The 19,421-nt window shown below is 47.0% G+C and overlaps 1 protein-coding gene across 1 annotated transcript in view; it reads right to left on the reverse strand.

The window, feature by feature from the left end:
- Window positions 1–19,421, reverse strand: part of LOC139678438 (gamma-aminobutyric acid receptor subunit gamma-4) — a 38,558-nt gene that overhangs the window by 13,964 nt on the left and 5,173 nt on the right. The window contains exons 2-4 of the mRNA XM_071569271.1: window positions 19,092–19,240; window positions 18,821–18,888; window positions 533–753 (exon numbers count right to left, since the gene is read on the reverse strand). Coding sequence (XP_071425372.1) covers window positions 533–753; window positions 18,821–18,888; window positions 19,092–19,240 — 438 coding nt within the window. The remainder of the gene's footprint in view (window positions 1–532; window positions 754–18,820; window positions 18,889–19,091; window positions 19,241–19,421) is intronic.

Genomic DNA, 19,421 nt, shown 5'->3' on the forward strand with positions numbered 1-19,421 from the left:
GTTGGTGAAGGTGGTTTGATTCCAACACCACGACGTGACAGAGGGATTCTTGCTTCCTTGACAACTAATTTATTGAAGATCAGTCTGTTCACAGGAACATTCCAAACCAGCAGAAAACCAAAATATATGTTTGGACATTTTCAAAGTGAGGAAAACCATCTAATTTTCACATTCAAAAAGCCTTTTTGTTTAGTCAACTTTTCAGATTCATTTACGAAAGTGAGAATTCGTAGGAACAAAAGCCAAATGTTCATTAACAGAATGAAGGAGCATTTTAAAGGATTTTGGTTTAGGCAACCATTTGTAGTTTTGACTTTTTTTCAAGGAGTATGGGGTAAAAGAGTTTGATTGTTTTGTAGCTTTCATCTTAGGAAGAGGAAGCCCATTCTGCAACCAGTACTGCATGTGTACTTCCATCAGCACTGGGACACATCTCCACTACTCTGTCTCAGGGCACCTGGAACCTCCTTGGCTTTGACCATCTCCTTGTTCCCTCACTGTGGCAGCCAGCTACGGTGCCTGCTGGATGTACCTGAGTGTGTAGAGCACTTTTCCATCATTCCAGATGCGGAGGAGCTGGTTAGGAGTGGTTATCCAGTGGGAATCGGCCCTCTTGGAGTTCCTGAAAAAGGTATCTGGGATCCAGATGCGACTAACCATGTTGGTATTCAGCGTAAGGGCCTTCAAAGTGCTGTTGAATCGCAGACGCCGGTCATACCACGTCTGAGCAAAGAAGATATCAATGGTGTATTCCTGTGAAACAGAGGAAGAACATGTCTGTCTGAGAGGGATTCAAGGAGAGCCCTGTCTTCTGGTCTGCAGGTCACCATTTTGGTGGAGTCACAGCCAGAACATTTATTTCCTGAGTCCAGGAACACATGTTGGTGATCACTGATGCCTTTCCAGGATCACCTGCAGCCTATGGTCAGGACGTCCATGGCACACTTAGGAAGAGCCAAAGCCTTTGTGTTGGCTGGTGGACTGAGCTGTACCAAGTTTGGCCTCACCCATGCCTGAAAACCCAGGACCATACAAACAAGGGCTTGGGCTTCCTCTTGACAGACAACTTGATACTCCTTTTAAGCATGGGCATGAAGGGGCAGTGTGGATGTTGGATGAATAGAGTCCTAAGTTTAGCTACACTTTTCTAACATAGGCAGCTCACCTGCTTATCAGTGAGGGCAAGCAGACAGCTCTTTCTGTTATTTATTAGGATACAGCCCAGCTGTGCTCCACACACATAATTTGTACATATAGAAATAGTAGCATTGTCCAAAATCTAGTGAGAAGCCATCCCTTGCTGCAGGGCATGCCCTGTAAATGGTTTATATGAAAACTCAGGGCACTATGGGTCCCTGGGCAGATACCTCTTGTTGAAGATCAGAAAAGGAAGATGGAAGAGGGGTTGTTATGGTCCAAGTTCTTGCTGAACCCAGTTAAAATCTTGAGTCTTTTGCAGACAGAAAAGACAGTTTCCACCATAATAAAGGGCCTTTGGTTTTGGTGAAAGAGAGTGTGTTCTGGCTCACTGATAAGTAGCATTTCTGGGAGGTACCTCCTGTCTGGATTGGACTGGCAGCAGTGCACACCATTAGTCCACCATTCTGCTGCTTGCTGCTGCAAGCCAATTTGCTCCTTAACCTCTTTTTCAGCCTGCCTGAGAAGGTGCTAATTAGTGCCATGCAGGAACATGTCTGGCACTCAGTAGCTGTCTGAACCAGACCCCAAATCTAGTTCCACCAGTCCATACTATAGTTGATCAGCCACTCCTGATATCTCCTGACTTGACCTTTGCTTCCTTTCACTCCTGTTGAACCCCCATGACCATGGAGGCATTGTCTCCCTCTCTCTTGTGGGCAGAGGCAAACAATGTCTGACTTTGCCATCTCTCCCTCTCATTCTCCTCCTCCCTCTATTGATTTATCTCAGTGGAATTTTTATGACTGCAGCACATCCTCCCTTCGCTGCCCTCACTGCTGGTTCAGAGCTGGCTCCTCAAACCATGCTGTTAAAATAGACACAGCTCTCCCTCGGACAGCGTGTCCTGCCGGGGGCAGGCAGAGCAGGGCAGAGCACGGCTCCCCACTTCATCTTCCTCGCCCTCGCTCCACTGGCAGCCAACCAGGGATGAGTGATTGGTCCCAAAAACGTCCCTTGCATAGGAATGAGATCACGAGAAAAGAGCATTTGCCATCAGGCGGCCGAGTCACTCTCTGGGCTGATGCTTCACCCTGGTGAGACACAGGGATGAGCAGGGGTGACAGAGACAAGGTCCTAATGGATCTCTAAATGGGGAAATGGGGACAGATGCAGCACATTCAAAGTGATTGCATTGCCTCTACAGTTCATTTGAAACAGATGTGAGGAGACACAGAACCAGGACAGTAGCAGCCCTCCAAGACAAAAGTGACCAACATGGCCACTGCCCCAAACAAGGAGGTAGGGAGAGCCCTTTTCAGCATCTGAATGCTCTGAATCACACTGGGTACTGCTTGGACATCAGGTATGTGGTTATGAAGACAGATCAGGCTGTGAAACAGTGAAAGAGAGCTCACAGGTGGGCAAAGGAGCATTGGGACAGCATGGATAAGATGGGCAGCCCAAGAAAACAACATATATGGGAAGAGCTGACTTTATTCTGCTTGGGGCCAAAATAGCAGAACATTTGACATATTCTCCCCCACCCCTTCACACCCTGTCTGAGTTAGTATGAGTTTACATTTCTCCTCCTAAGCAATATCTCTGGTGTAGGAGAAAGCAACTGAAAACGCAGTGATAAATGCATGTTAGATGCCACTATCAGTTTCTAACTCCTAACTGGAGTCACTGGTGAGATCTCGCTTCTGGTCTGGCTGCTCAGTTAGATGTCCTGCTGCAAAGTTCAATGTTCAGGTCTAGTATAACCAATGCTAACACTTTAGAAGAGTGGAAGGTCAGCTGTCCTGCAGGTTTAGTATTTGTTGTCAAGCCCAGATTTTCAGGAGGGATCAGCATTAAAGAGCTCCTCTTGTGCCATTCGTAGCCAGCCTTTGCAAAAGGTGTAGTGCACAAGTCATTCAGTTCTTCTGAAAAATCTGAGCTGTTATTGTCACTGTCCTGTGGTTTGATCTAATTTCAGTGGCTATTTTTAGCACAGCTATTCACGAGGAAGAACTTAGCTGAGCTGGCTCTACGTAAGGAGCCCATTGGGAAGTTTTGGCATTTACAAATGTGTTTTCTTTCAGAATTATCTGAGTCAAGATTTATACAAAAATGCTGTGGACTTTGGGAGGACTTTTACCCTTCCAATTTTCTCCCTCATGCTGCTGTGGGGGAGCAAGTGAGCAGCTGTGTGTGGCTGAGTTGCAGGCTGGGGTTAAACCACAGCACTTCCTCAAGACTTTAGCATCTGTTCATGGAATCCCCACTTTGGTGCTGAGGAACCTTGCATGACTGTGTCTCTGTCCTGATCAGCTGTGGGACAGTGCTCAGACCCTTCCCTGGGCATTAATGAGACCCCACTTAGCTGTAGGCATGACCAAGGTGATTAATAGGAGCTGTTTGACCATGGGTTTCCTACAGTCACTGGAGAGAGGTAGGCACTTCTGGAGGGAGATCTCAATATGAAGCAATGCATGTTATCTTCTGGAAAGATCTCACACTCTTAGTGACCTTGGAAAAGTCCAGCCTGACCAAGGCTGAATAGCTGAAGTTTGGTTAAAGCTGAAGGTGAGCTCAGACCATAAAACTTCAGGCACTGCTTCTTGATCTCCTGTACCCCTGAAGTGTCTCTCTGCCCTTGACTCATTCTCAGCCATCAGAAAGAGACTTCTCAATGCCTCAATTTCTCCATGTGGAAAAAAGGTTATTGTAAAATACGCCTCCACCATTACTGTACCATCTGCTGTGCAGCACATGGAGGTTGTTAACTTCTCTGTAAAAGCACAGGCATTTTTAGTGTTTTCAACAGAAGGAGCTAACAAAATAAGAGGAGTTGCTCTAACAGTTAGACCATGCCATTTGGTTCACATGTGGGGTAGCACACACATGTTGGCATGCATGCAATATCACATCAAGCTTCAGCCATAAAAGAATTAATCAAACTCCTCGTACGGCAAACCCTGCAGGCTGCCTACCCTAAATACTATCACGAGTTTACCCAATGCTAAGGAATGCCCTGCAGCATTCCTGCTGCTAGCTGGGTGTACTTGTGTCCAACCCAGCCTTTCAGCACGTCCCTGCTGGCCCTTGGTCACTGTCATCACCTGGCACTGCTGCACATCACTGATCAGTCCTCATTTTCCTCATGTGAGCAGCACAGATGCTGGTGGAAACAGCGTTCCAGAGAACAGTATAATCTGAAAATGTTTAATGGAAAAAATCGTGTTCTCTAAAAAAACTTTTATGGAAAAAATGAGGATAGGGAGTTGACAGGAATGTTTCATATTGGAAGAAAAAAATATAAAACAACAACTAAAAGATTTTAATGCACTCTCAAATCCTTTTATTTTAAAGAAACATAATTTCAGTGAAAAGTTATAGGATTTCTGTGTGAAAAGTCATTTCAAAGAGAACTCCAACATTTTCAGTTTAAAAGAACATAGACAGGTTCAGGTATCAGCCTGTCCCCAGCATAGGAGAGTTGAGAGCTGGCCACTGCTCTCCTTGTGTGCTACCTTAAGGCCTGCACCTTGGGTCATTTGAGCCTCTGCTGCTCTGCTCTCATCCATGGGGAATCAGTCCCTATTTCCAGCCAGATTTAGCTGTAGAAACTCTGCTCTAGACTAAATTCCACCCTGGATTCAGAGAAAATATGAATTAGGTCTACTTAGTTTTAGAGTAACAGCTTCAACTCACAGGGTTAGCATGACACAATTTGAAATTAACAAGGTGTGTTTTCAGGTTACCTTAAACACCAAATAAACACAGCTGAGCCCTGTCAAAACATCCTTTTCAAATGGCTCCATGCAAGTTTGTGTGTTCAGTTCAGCTGACCCCACTCAGGAGTGCAATTAGTGGGATACAGAGGAGCTGGTACCCCGTGGGTCCTCTGTTCCACCTATGAGCTTCTTTCTCTGTGTTCTTTAGGAGCTCAGCTTTCTGCCAAAGGTCAAATAAAGGAGCAAACCCATGAGATGTATATGTGTGAGATAGCTTCCTATATCAGGATAAAGTGAAGGATTTAAATGTGCATTTTGCAACTTTACTTATATTCAACATTACAAGAAAACTTCCAAACAGAGGTGTCAGAGATCTGGAAACATGTTCCCCCACTTTTCTCTGCTGGAGAGATAGTTTAGAAAAATTCACATAACAGTGGGGATGAGAGATTAATATCCTAGACATGTCACATTCTAGCTTTTATTGTTCTCATATTTGTTTTTACTCATAGAGCTCCCTTCCCTCTGCACCTCCAAGCAAATCCCTCACTGCAGTCCAATAAAGCATTTCAGGTGGTCTGCTGTGATTATCATGGGCCCATGCTGTCAATCATAGAGCCAGGTAAAGGAAATATTACAGGCAAACACTTAAGGATGCTGCAATTCAGGGAAATCTCAGAAATTATTGCAGAAGACCCAGGCTTTCTGTGTTTTTCTTTCAAGGGCTGGTAGGTCACTGTGCAGCTCAAGGCAATCCAGGAAGCCTCTCCTTCATCTCCATCTTCTGCAAAACAGGCTCAACTCAAGCATCCCTTTGACACAACTGTGTTCGGCAAGTCCACACCCCCACAGACTTGCACAGGTGAGCATTTTCCTCTCCATGCCACTCCACTCACCCTCCCAACATGCAAAGACCTCTGACAAATCCTGGGTTGCACCCAGCAGCTGGCTCCTTGTCACAGGGAACATGCTCAATAATAGCAAAAGACCTGAGACACTCCCAAGACTAATTCAATAAACTAAATGAAATTACTGTATTTTAGAATAATATTGACATCTGGATGCACAATGTCTTGTTCCCACAGCTCGTGGGCAGGAATGTGCTTCTAAGATGACATGTGCAGGAACTCTCCAAACGTAGCAAGCAGAGAGGACAGGTAGCAAGTACTGCCTGACACTGACCACTTCAGCAACTGGCTGAGCAGCATCAGGTTTCTCCCAGTTCTCCCATTAGTGTGAGACACTTTGTTTGTGGCTGCCTGTCTGTCCCTGCTCTGGGTGAGTTTTCTCTCCCCATCACAAAGAGCAAAAGAATGAGACTTGTAAGCTTTCGTTCTGTTACCCAGGTCCATCTCACTCAAAATCAGACCCCAGAGAGGTTTCTGGACATGATGTTGGAGTGACTAGGGGAGCTCACAAGGACAATGGGAACAGAGCTCTGATGTTCTGTGCTTTCAAGGTGACACACTGAACTTCCCATCTGTTTTGCTTCTGCAGCAACACCGGCAGTGCTGTCCTTGTCTGAATGTCTTTTGCCTCTGCCCAGGGAATCTCAGTTGAAACAGCATTCTTTTTATAATACAAACTTGCTATTAAAAACCATCTCCATGTCCTGTGCTCATGCCAGGAGCTGTCAAACAAGACATGCTATTCATGCTGCTCTGTCAGTTGCAAACTCCCCAATCATAGCTTGCTCGCCCTTGGACTCAGCAGACGGGAACTGGACAGAGCTTTCAAGGCTGTTCTGGTTTCTGAGACCTCCACCTGTCCCTTCCCACACACCTCTGCTCATGCCTCTTCCCATGAAGGTGCAATTGGGAACATCTAAAAGGCAGGGTTTTATACTCATAACAGCCAACCACCCCAGACTTTCTTCCCCCTCAAACCCTTTATTCTGAGATGTTCCCTTGTGCCACCACTTCCTGTGATGTTAACAGTGATGTTATCTCCTCCCATGCAACCCCAAGGTGGCTGTTGATTGCCATGGTGCCTGTTTCATGGGAACATAGGATGGCACATGGAGTGTCTCACAGTGAGCCCAAGGTGCACATGACGTAGACATGCGTGTTTTAGTACTTGTTAACGGTCATTACCCAAAGGATCAAGGGAAGTCCTTGAGTTGAGACATGACATCAGCCAGACTGATTTATAGAGGCACAGTCTGTCTGCACTGTCCTTGATGAGGTTATTACTGAAAAGGCAGAGATGTGGACACAGGATATTATATGCAGAGGGGGCCGAATTAATTAAGGGAGAAGATGCTAAACACTTGAATGAAGTACTATGCAAAGCACCACGGGAAGGAGCCACCTCCATTTAGCTTGTTTTTTTATTCCACTCTCAGGACAGGACATGGCCTGGATGCAAAGCCACCTTCTGACGCAAGCAAAGATGCAGCTCAGTTACCATGATTTCAGAAAATGCCTGGGTGGCTTGCAGAGCAAAGCTACACTTGTCCAAAGTCTTGTTTGCATGTCACACCTGACTGCTAAATGCTTAAATGTTTCTCATGACTCTGGGATTGAAGGAACTTTGGGCCAGAAGAAGAAAGCAGGTGGGGGAAGAGAAGAGGTGAGGACAGAAGCACATGGGATAACTAGAAGAGAATACTTAGCACTTTGGGCAGGTGCTCTTGTTTGTTTGGCCTTTAGACTCATGGGGTGTTTGATGATACAAAAAGAAATTTCCTTTGAAAGAACTGGAAGATAAACCTTCTCACTGCATACAATTAACTCCCCAAGATTGCTCCTCCAGGACAGCTTGACAAGATTCAGATGAGAAGCTGGAATTTCTTTAATTGCATTTCCCATTCCCATGCCACCCACTGTGATCAAAATGAAACACTGGGATGGGCAGTATTGGACTGGTAAAGCAGCTGCTGCAGCTCCCCTATACCACGCAAAGGAAGGTAGCAGGTCCCATGAATTCCCCCAGATGTGCAGTCCTAAACACTCCTGGGGTGTCTGGGATGGTCAGCTTGCCCCTGCAGAGTCTACTTTTGCCTGGGAACATGATCTGCTCCTCCAGCTTGGACATGCTGCCTGCCCTGTCTCTCTGTCCTTACAAACTCACTGTCCCAGGCTGCTCTATTCCCACAAGGCTGCCCGTAGGATCCTAATTAATTCTGGAGCTGGACACTGCAGCCTTACTGCCTGTTCCCTAGCACGGAGGTGGTACCTGATAGAGAAGCTTTCCCCCGAACCCTGATGCTACCCTGTCCTCCTCCCACTAAAATGCACCTGAGAAACTGCAGTGCACCCAAGTCCCTGGGATGCCATCCTTTGTATAGAAAAGCCTGTGCTGGCCAGAAGGAAAACTACTGTTTGCCTGTATAAATCCCTTTCTAATCCTCACCCTCAAAGGAAAAAAAGCACATTCAAGACATCTAAGAAAGTTCTTTCACAAAAGGGGACGGGTTTGTGCCCTCTGCAGAGATCCTCACTTCTGACCCTGTTCTCCCTTTGCCCCAGATGAAGGAGATGGGAACAGTGTACTCTGCTCCACCGACTCTTTCAAGGAACCCCATTTCATGTTGTCTCTCATGCCCCTTGCTGTGCTTGCCAGCTCTCTCTTTCTGCCCTGACACTTCCTTGATGTAGCTCCTTCTCCCAGCTTCATTTTGTTTTTCTTTTCCCAGTTCTTCTTTTCAAGCCACCACAAAATCAAAGCCCAGCCCTAATGAGATTTCAAGGGAGCACTGGCCTGAAAGAAGCAGCTGGGAGAAACTAATCAGTTTACAGAGAAAGAACCATTTCTTGCTGCCTCCTTTGTTGGGTATTTAAAGGGCAACACAAGCTGGAGTGCAGTTACAGAAGGGTTACCAGGCCAGCTGGTTCTCCTTTACAGGCAGACAGCCACACTTCAGGCCAAGTGTGGAGGTCATTTGGAGGTCAGGTCACCAGCTATGGGCAAGCAGGACCTGCCAAGCTCTGCTCCTGTGGGCTGTTCACTTCCCATGACACCTGGTGGGTGCACAAGACTCCTCAGAGGTGAGAGGTCAGTATTTCCAGACCTTGTTTTTAAACTCCCAACCATTTTGTAGAGACTGCCTACTGCAGATGCCTCCTTTGAAACACAACCACTCTCCCTTCCCCAGCTCCCCTAGATGACTTTAGGACAACTTTGGGGAGCGCTGAAAGACACGAAGGCTCAGTTTTCCACACAGTGGTATGAGGAATACATTGTAAGAGCTTGTATCTCCCAGAGTTATGAATAGAAAGAAACCAAACAATTTTGGCTCTTAAGCTCAGTTCAAAGTTCCCAGGAGCTGGACAGCACATCTGCTGCTGCTTCTTACCAAATCTTATCACTTAAGCATTGTGTTTGGCTTTTTGTGATAGCAGCAACACCAAGGCATTTTCATCTCCCTGCTCTGACCTCCTGTGTTCCTCAGCCACATGAAGACAAGGTGTTCCCCCACCCTCACTCCTACGTGTTTTGGTACACACATGCCTTGTGCCTCTGCCTGGGAGGAGCCATTATCACCACTGGCAATTCTCCTGTTGAGCAGATGGTCAGAGCCATTCCTGGCCAGCTGCAGGTCAGAGAACAAACACATGAATTGTCAGTGCAAAGGAAGACAAGCAAGGCTTACACCAGGGTCCCCAGCCACCATCAGCTCCATGTTACCAGCACACAGCAGGCTCAAGACCCCTGACCAGACTTACTTTCCCACCCAAAGTGCCCCATACAGTCAACATGATTCCTCTGGGACTTCATGGAGCATTTGGAATTGGGAAATGGTGGGCAGTGTTGGCAGTGCTGGTGGGAAACGCCTACAGAATCCACCTGCCCACTCAGTGCCGACTATAAGACCATATCTCCTATGTAATACACCAAGCTGGAGACACAGAGGCACCAAGAAAATGCCTGGAGGCACACAGGAGATATGAGGGGTTGCAGGGAGGAGACACAAAGCCACAGGAAGGCTTAGGCTGGCAGTGTCACCCCTCCACTGCTGCTCACTTGCAATTTGTATCATGGGCAATTAAATCCTTCCTGAGCACAGAGATGGGATGCAATAATCTGAATATTCAGCCTTTAGCATTGAGGCATGAAGAGGTCTTTGAAGCATATTGAACGTGGTCACCCATAGCCACTGAATTCTGAGGAATGGTCTCCATTTTGTAACGCATTTATAGCAGTCAGATTTCACATAGCCTTTTAAGGAAAATGGTAGGATGGCTTCATCTGGGAATGCAGGAAAGAAACAGAACTGATTTCTACTGGAACAAAATGAAGTTTTGTTGAAAATAAATTAAAATTGTCAAAACCTAAAATGAATCACCTCATCCTTATAATTTCATTCAGAAACTTGTTTTTCTTCAGTAAGCTAACAGTATATTTTGTTTTACCCTTATCTATTTGATATGCTTCATGTTGAAGTTTACTTTCAAATACTCATTTTCATGCGTTACTTATAGGACAGAATTTATCACCACATGAAAAGCAAATCAAAACAATCTGGCCATACTAAATGTAAATGTTTTGATTGTTCCTAAACTCATTTTCCCTCAGAAATGCTGAAGAATTTTGGCTACTTTTCCCAAGAGGGAGGGAGAAAGAGACCTTCTCCCCTGCAACGCTGGCTGTTCATCCTTGACCAGAAACCCTGGCCTCTGACCATCTCTTTGACTTGGTTCTCACACACCTGAAATATCCCATCCTCTCCTGCAGAGACATGTAAAGCTTTCAGTTCAGATAAATCAACTCTGCCTTAAAAATAATTCAGCCCACTGAGTGACAACTATTGGTACAGCTCAGAGTGTATATCTTTCCAATTTGACACAACAGCATTTTCCCTTTGACTTGGAAGAATCAGTTTAATGAGGTTCAGAGCACAGACCAGTACCTGAATCACACACATGGTTCCTGGCCTGTCCATGAGCACACATCTCCCTGTGGAGAAGTGGGACTATTGGGGATCTGCAGAGCAGCTCTATTAGGTGATTGTGGTGAAACCAGCTGCAGCCACTCTTTGCTTCCTGAAATGCAGCTCCAGCAGCAGCTCTGAGCCCACATCTCCCACGCACATCCCCACCAGTGCCATGGGCAAGGCTGCATTTTCACCATCCAGCAACTGCAGCCTGTGGATAATGGCAAAGACACTTTTAATGCCATGCCAATCTGTGAGCAAGCAAGGGTGGCCTGGGACATCCCTCCAGCCTGCTCCAGGCCCCAGGAAAGAGAATTCCCTGCTTACTGGAAACTGGTCATCATGGTCTATTAACACACAAGAAGTTGGCAGACACCTCTGGGAAAGGGAGACAAGGTGCAACTGCTGCAATCCCAAAGTGTATTAGAAAGGTTTTCTGTGGGTAAGGATGAGGAATTACAAGTTACACTGCTCTCAGGTGGGCACAGTGAGCACACCTGCTCCTTGGGAAGCACCTCCAGTGAACACCATTTCCAGGTTGCCTGCAATGGTTCAGGGCAAACAAAACACCCTCTGCATTCAGCCCAGCTGAAGAAATGTGAGTTTTCTCTAAAGGCTGGCACAAAATGAATGAGGGATTGAGCCATTCCTGCCAGCTGAAGGCAGGAAGTCAGATCTGTGAAGGAATTTACAAGAGCTCCTTACTTCATTATGAAGGTTGATTTATCCCCTGCTGCCTGAGGGGCAGAGGCTGCCCAAACTGTGGGCTGTGGGAAGTACCTGAGTGCCAGGAGTGAAGCTGCAGTTACAGAAACCTTTCAGTACAGCCACATTCCCTTTTTAGAACCAGGCTGCGAGCACAGATGTTAATTAACTTTGGGGCTTTGCTCTCCAGAAATGTCTCTGAGGAAAAGCACATTCTCTGCCCCCAGGAGGTCACTGTCCAGATTTTCATATTTTATTTAGCTCCAAGTCTTAGAGGCAAACCCCCAGCTTTTTGTTCATCTTCCCTGATAACTGACTCCTCGTGTTTCCTGCACAGCCTGTAAATAAAATACCAATGTGGATGTCACACAGAAAATATCTGGAGGGGATTACTGTATGTTCTGGATAGTAAAAGGAGCTGGTTGAATTATTCATAGTGAATAAATCAGCCCTTTTCCATTTTGAAAGCAAACTTTGACACTTCTGGAAGCTCTCAGGTTCAGGATGGGAGTAATTAATTTATTTCATCGGACTTTTTGTTGCAGTCCATGATTGCAAGGCACACGGGATTGGTGTGATTCCTCAGTGGTCTACAGGACAACCACTGCCCTTCCCCATGTACCTGACCTCACTGCTGTGCAAACACGAGCAGCTACATGACGAACAGTCCCTCTCCCAGCTCTTGGACACACAGGACTGGGTTCAGGTGACCATTCCTGAACATCAAGGAATCAAGAGCTATGAGCACTCTCCAAACACATGAGTACTTGTGAAGACATTATAAATGTGCCACCAGCTCCTGCAGCACCGAGCCATCACTCAGGCATGGAGAGTAACAGCTAGAAAAAGCACTGGGGCCCTTAGTGAGCAATACCCTTTTCCCAACACTTTAAATTTCTATGATATACATCTTTATTGGGGACCAAACCCCGACCTAGCTCATTACATGAGCGTGTCCTGTGAAACCTCACCAGATTTATGCTGATGCTCAACTCTCGCTGCACACAGGACAGGCCAAGGAGAGAACACAATCCTTGGCAGAGCATTGCAGTGTGCTTCAGGCACTGCAATCTACCCTAGAAGTGGGTGCATCTGGGCTATTGCCTCCTAGACAGATGATTTGTGAAGCGTTTTTAAGTCCTTTCAGCTGAGAAGTGCTGTGCAACCACTGGAGTCTATTATTATCAGGGAAGAAGGGGGGAGGTAGCAAATTTGCTTTACCTATAGGCTTATCTTGTGCTCCAGAGGAACATAGTCAAGCATTTTAAGCAGTGTGCCATTTTCAATTCATTTCCTTCCTACTTATTCCAAAGCAGCCAAAGCTAAGTATAATCAAGACTTAAGTGTTCCTCAGAGCCAGACAATTATTACCGGTCTTGGTTTCCCCATCTATTAAGAAGAAACTAAGATATTAACCCAAGCCTTGCAGTGGGATACCAGGGCTGTAACCTAAGGCTTCCTGCTGCAGCTCTCTCACTAACTGCCTTTCCACAAAGCACAGCCACCACTCCTCGGGATGTGGCTTCGCTTCCAATCCCTCCAACTTCCTAAGGGTGGCTTAGCCCCGTCTGCTGAGCTCCTCTCGTGGGGATCTCCGCCCCTGCTGCTGGGATAGCTCAGCTGTTCAAAAGCAGCTGCTGCATTGCTGCACACTCTGATAATATGGCATCGATGGGGATTTCACTCCAAGAGCCACCATTCAGCAGCTCAGCCACCCGTGGCTCTGAGTGGGGAAAAGCAGTGTTTGGAAGAGGGCTGTGCAGACAGCCACTGCCTTTCTGCCCCACTCAAACTCCCTATGAACAAAGACAAAGGGTCATCAAGCTGGCTTTGCCACATGAGCCCCTCTTCCTAACCACCACTCCTTGTCAGCTTTAACTTTGACAGCCAAACCTCCCTCCCTGCCTCCTTGGGATTTACATGAAAGCAGTCAGTGGGGAGTTCTCTTCATTCATGCTGGGCTTATACTTCTAAATTATAAAGTGTGTCAAATGAGGATTTAATTTATATTTAACAAGACAATGTTTGTAAATTAATTATTCATCAGCTGATAACAAATCAACACTTCCCTCTTCCCTCCCCCTTTTTCACAGTGTTTTCACAAATGCACCATACATGCAAATCTATTAAATCATTTCTGCAGTACTCCAGATGTGGAAAATATGCTCTTTATCCTCAATTTCATTAGTGTGTTGCATGGTAACTAATGTAGCCAGGCACAGCATTAGGAATTTAATAGTGTGCAGCATCTCCTTCCTAAAGAGGGAAGGGGGGGAATAGCCAACACTTGTATTTGGACATATCACCCTGTTCAGGTTCCAGCTCCCCACTCACAGGCAGAGATAAGAAAATAATTTGCTGTAAAACCTGAGACAGGAGCTTAGCCCTACTCCTGGAAATCCCAGGCACTTCAGATGCAGTAGAATCTGGCTCCTGGTAAATTATGGAGGCCAATTTTGCTCTTTCCATCTTTATTCTCATTAAGTAATGAGCATGAGATGGTGTACAACCCCAGCAGATGAGCTGTCATCATGTTTTGCTACAGAATTTGGCACACAAGGGCATCTCCTCACACATACCAAAGAGAGGAATCTCCAGCATCTAAACTAGCCCTTGCTGCACTGCCTCTGATCCCAGACACCTGGAGCAGGTAACCAAGGCAGGTCTCTGGATGAGTGGCATGTCTCCATTCACTTTGGCCAGGAGGCTTCCAGTGTTTGGGCTGTGTTCTCAGTGTTCCACTTCTCGAGCCTCACACTCAAGGTTTTGGGCAAGAAAAGAATAAAGAGACATTCAACTCTGACCTCTGGGAGCAATCTGAGAAGCTCTGGGCAGGACTTGCTTCATCTCCAAGCTCAGAACAGAAGCACTTTCTCCTCCATGCTGCCTCTCATGGACACTTCACGGACATCCTCAGGACTGAAAGACACTCAGCCCCAATAGCTGGCACCTGCTTTACTACTACAGCATCATTTCCTGAGAGTTAAGCATCCCTAAAGGAAGGTGATCCAGAGCTCTAGGTGCCCTTGACACCAGTTAAAGCTATAATCTATAGCAATAAAGCCATTACAAAACAAAACCAGGAGCAAATCCCTCCAGTAAACAACCAGTCAGCAAAAAATTTGAACCCAAAGTCTCCTCCACTGGTCCATGTTGCCACAGCCCTCCCTGGCACCTCTTCCCGCAAACATACTCGGAGAACCAAGGTGGGTCTTTGCACCAGGCCCAGCTTAGTGATAAGCCAAGGACACCTAAACACTGTCCATGTTAATGGGAATCTAATTGGGCATCCAGATCCATGACACAGCTTGGAAAGCTGCAGCACTGTGGGTGATAACTCGTTTGGCTCGAGGGGTTGCTGGCTGGCGCTCAGTTGCAGTCGGCAGCTCTGGAAGGGCTCATGGATGAGTGCATCCTTTCCCTGATGGTGTAAACGCAGCTTCCCACCACCCTGAGAACTGCCAAGTGTCCCAGGCCCACCCAAAGACAGGTTCATGGGGCTAGGAAGGAAATATCAGTCCATGCAGTGACTTGTGTAAATAGCTGTGGTCCCACTTTTTCCGCTCAGCCCATTCTCTTTCAACCAAGCCCTGTCCCAGTTCTTATCATTTAACCATCTCCTACCTCTGTTTCTGGTTATTGCCACATTTTGGCTAGCAGAGCACAGAGAGAGGGTTCTTTCCTCAGAGAGGGGAGAATGTAAAATTTACTCAGCTACCTAAATGGGAAACAAGACTGTCACTCTGGTCTACAAAAGACACCAGGAAATCACTTTATATTTCTTCCAGCTCCAAACCTGCCTACCTTCTGCTGACTCCAGAATGTTAATGTTATTTATGACAAGTGATTGATGAGGGAGATGCAGAATTCACACCCAGCACAGGGCATTTTCAAATCACCTATTCATTTTTAAGGACCGGAATCAGTTTTGTATCCTGACATGATTTATCATTTGAAGGTTGAGCAATGGCTACGCAGGGCCAGCTTCCAAGCCCTGACAGAGCACCACCAGGATGGAGACAGCAGTGAGTCATTAACCCTTTGGGGGTGAGCATAAGATCACAGGATTCACCAGTATTCAAACTACATTGCTGAAGCTGGAGCCTTCTATTCCACCAGCATGTCAGGACATCCTATAGCTTCAGGTGCACGGACCATGCTGGTCCAAGCCAATAGGCACAGTAATGCTTTTGTATTCTTAAAAGCAGAACTAGGTTTTTGTTTTCTACATAGCCTATGTGAGAAAGAAATCTACACCTGGTTACTAAGGAAGCCATGGATCAAACCCATCACAATAATGCACCTAAAAGAGATCAATGGCACATTTCCCCTCCAGTGGACCTTCCAGCCTACACAAGCGTCTGTGGCAGAGAGAAATGTCACCATGGGCTCAAGAGAGATCTTGCTCTGAGACAAATTCTGGTTCCCTTCCCTTAGAAATGTGCATTTCCTCAGGTTGCATATGGGAAAAAGGCAAGATAAGGCACATGGGATGGGCCTGACAGCTGGGAGAAAGCAGAGTTTATCAGGTTGGGAGAAGCTGTATCAGAAGGGACAAAGTGGGAATGACATGTCCCCAGCAAAGACAGTCTATCATATGTTTGATGCCAGCCTGCCAGTGGCTGGCACGACCCACAGAATGACTTAAGTTGTTGCATCAGCTTGAAAAAGCAAACAAACACAAAACAAGTGGGTGAAGCAGCCAAGTCTAGAGGTGACACTGTGGCAGCTTTGCCACAGCCCTTTCCTCTTGCTTCAGGAGATGCTATAGCAGGGTGCAGCCTCTCTCATGAGCAGAGGGAAGTATTTAGAGTATGGATGGCATAAATCTGCCATCCAAGGCTACGAGACCTAGGTCTGGTAGTCTTCTGCATCCTTAATATCAGCTCAGCATCTCAGGGGGAAAGGTTTTAAAGTTCAAGGACATCACAGATTTAAGCTTAGAAGTTACCTAAGGGGACAAGGAAGAAGAGATGTCAGTAGAGAGTCTGTGGGGGGGGTGGGTCATATGGAGGTGTCTTCAGATCACTGGTGACTGTTGGGACCCAACAGGGACCCCTGGACTGGTATCCCCACAGCATATCAGAGAGACAGCACAGCTGGTTGTGACTGTTGCAACAAAATCCCTCAGCTGGCTACACTGAGTGGTTTCCTCCACTGTCTGAGCATCTCCTCACCGTGTCATTCCCACAAACAGCAATGTCTTCCTCAGGAGGGAAGGCTGCAGGTGGGTAGATCAGCTCCATGGCAGCAGTTTCCTCAGCCCAGCCTTGCAGATGTTGGCAATTCCAAGTGCCAGAGTGTTTACACTCCTGGTTTGCAGTAAGTGTGCTGGGACCCCCGGGGATCCTGTGCAGTTGTGGAGCCCCATTTTACAAAGCACAAAAAGCTCCCGCTGACCCTTTGAAAGAGCTAAACACACGGGCTGAGCTGCTCTAGGAACAGCCAGGGCTGTCTTCAGCAGCACTCTCCCACATGATTCCCTGGCCTCTAGTAAGAGCTGAGTTCATACAACAGTTTTCCCCCTTGGTGGGGGTGGCTGTTGTCACTAACTTGTACCTGGTTTTCACAGAAACACTGGAGATGCTGAATATGCCTGAAGTTCCTGTACCTGCAGCCATATATGGTTGGCACTAGCCCAGTGAATCCAAACTGCTGAAAGATTGGGATGGATGGACGTACGTTCTCACATACCCATCACCATGGCATAAGCTGTGTTTCTTAGGAAACCAGCCTAGCAGCAGTGCTTGGTATCCCTGTTTAGGAGGAAAGGAACTCTGGATGCAGACTGGATTTTATAAATCACTCTCTACTGCTACCACCTGCATGGCTATGCAGTGTTCCTGTGACAGTGAGGAGAGGAGAGCAGAGCTACCAAAAGGGCTGGAAGGGAGTAAAGTAAATGGTTTGCTGAGTTTTTTGTTTGGCATACCCTTGGGTAGTGCAAAGCAGGTAGAACAGCCACCTGTAACATGACTTATGCTCTACTTCCAGGCACAGTGGTGGCCAGGGAGGTGAGTACACCCAGTCCCTGCACTGCTGCTCATATGTCACTGTGACTTCATGTCCACACACCCACATGGGATGGAGGAAGCTGCGGTATCTGCTGGCAGCCAGGGGTGACAGCCACATGACTCAGGGTGTGGTTCTTCTCCTCTAGACTGGGCACACCTACACAGTGCAAGGAAATTTTCAGTCTTGAGGCTGCCCCTGCTGGGCCTCCTGATGGTGCCCTCATTGTGTGAGCAAGCACCCAGCCAGGTGCCCATCTGGTGGCTCGTGAGAAGGAGCTTCAAAATGCTCTTTGGAGTAGAAGTGGTACTACAGCTACAATACCATTCCTCCAGTCCCAGAGGGGTTTGTTCAGTGGAAATTTTGTCCTTTGGAAACTAAAAGAACAAGCCCATCTTGGGAAATTTTTTTTTCAGTTTAAGGGTGCTGGTTCAGTTCCTCCTCTGTTTTGCATTGAGACAGACAAGAAAAGCCAAATTGTCCTGGCTGTACCTCTCCTTTGTCCTCTCCACCCCACTGCCCAGTGGACCAAAGAAGTCTTTCAAAATCTGACAACAGTCAGGTTTTTTTCCTTGCTAGAAGAGAACAAAACAACTTCACAGGAAAAAAAGAATAATAATGATGAAAGTTTCCTATGAAAAATTAATAATCAACAGTTGCTCTCCAGTGCATGGCCTGAAGGCTTTCCAGACCAAGGAGTGTCTCTCTTAAGTGTTTCCACAGCTCCCAGCACAGCTGGGTCCTGAGACTTGAGGAGAAATTGTCACAGTTCTGGTGGCATCACTCTAAGGTGCTACATTATGATGAAGAGACATTGGACCTGAGGCACTCTGTGTTCCCCTTTCCCAGTAGCACAGGCCAGGACTAGGCACCCAGGTTACACGCCATCAGACCCCTACCATGGAAACCATCTCCAGGTCACTGTCTCAGTCCTCCTGGAAGCACATCACCTCTACCCCAGCACCACTGTCCTGGTTCAACCAGGGTTATGCAACTTGCCCCAAGTATTCTGGTGCACTTCCCATGGATGAGACGGCAAAACCACCAGGGAGAGGTGTCTGTCCACACACTGCCAGTGGAGACCAAAGAGCATAATCATCCTTTTCCCTGAGCTCATGAGCATGGTAAGGATGCTGAGCTCACTGAGGGCCCTTGAGGACCTTGCTCCTAACCAGTGATAGTGGTCAAGTCTTTTCAGCTATGAGCCAGTCAGAGCACTTCTTCCCAAGGGAAGGGAAACCTCTTCCCATGACAACACCACCTTCACACCACGTGTGGCCAAAACACAACCTGCCAGAAGCACTGGGCCAGCCCCCTCCCACACTCAGCTGCGGTGACATCATGACCCTGCAGCAACGCAACCACTCACCATCTGGATGACAGACACCGGCCCGATGCTGTTCACATATATATCCACATCAATAAACGTGGGCTTGACTGCAAAGAAAATAAAACGGGTATGGGTGAGCTGGAGCTGGGATCATTTGCGGAAGGCTGAGGACAAGGGGAGCGTGTGGGATCAGCATGGCTCTACTGAAACAAAAATCCCAACTACAGTACTCACAAAAGCATAGAAAACACAAGATACAGCCAGTCCAGGTCACCACCTGTGGCCACAGGGAACTTCAGGGGACACTTACTGCCGATGTCAGGCCTCAGCTTGTTGTCATAGTTCTTCAGCAGCGAGTTGAGGATCTGTGTGGCATCTGTCTCCTGAGCCTTGGGGGTGAGGACCCAGGTTTTATTGATGCTGAGGTAATCGTCATCGTATTCCTCTGTGCTCTCGCACCTGGAGTGGAGATACAAAAGGACAGAGATGTGGCTGTGGCAGCTCTCTGGTGCTCTTTGGGAGCAAGGGCACAACTGTGTTTCAGAGATGCTAAGGAAGAAGGATGCAGGGCAGCTAAAAGGCAGAGCATAAGGAGTTCAGACATCTCCTCTCAGCCACACTGCTAATAAGACACAACTCA

This window comes from Pithys albifrons, chromosome 14 (genome assembly GCF_047495875.1).
Source record: "Pithys albifrons albifrons isolate INPA30051 chromosome 14, PitAlb_v1, whole genome shotgun sequence".
Taxonomy (NCBI): Eukaryota; Metazoa; Chordata; class Aves; order Passeriformes; family Thamnophilidae; genus Pithys; species Pithys albifrons.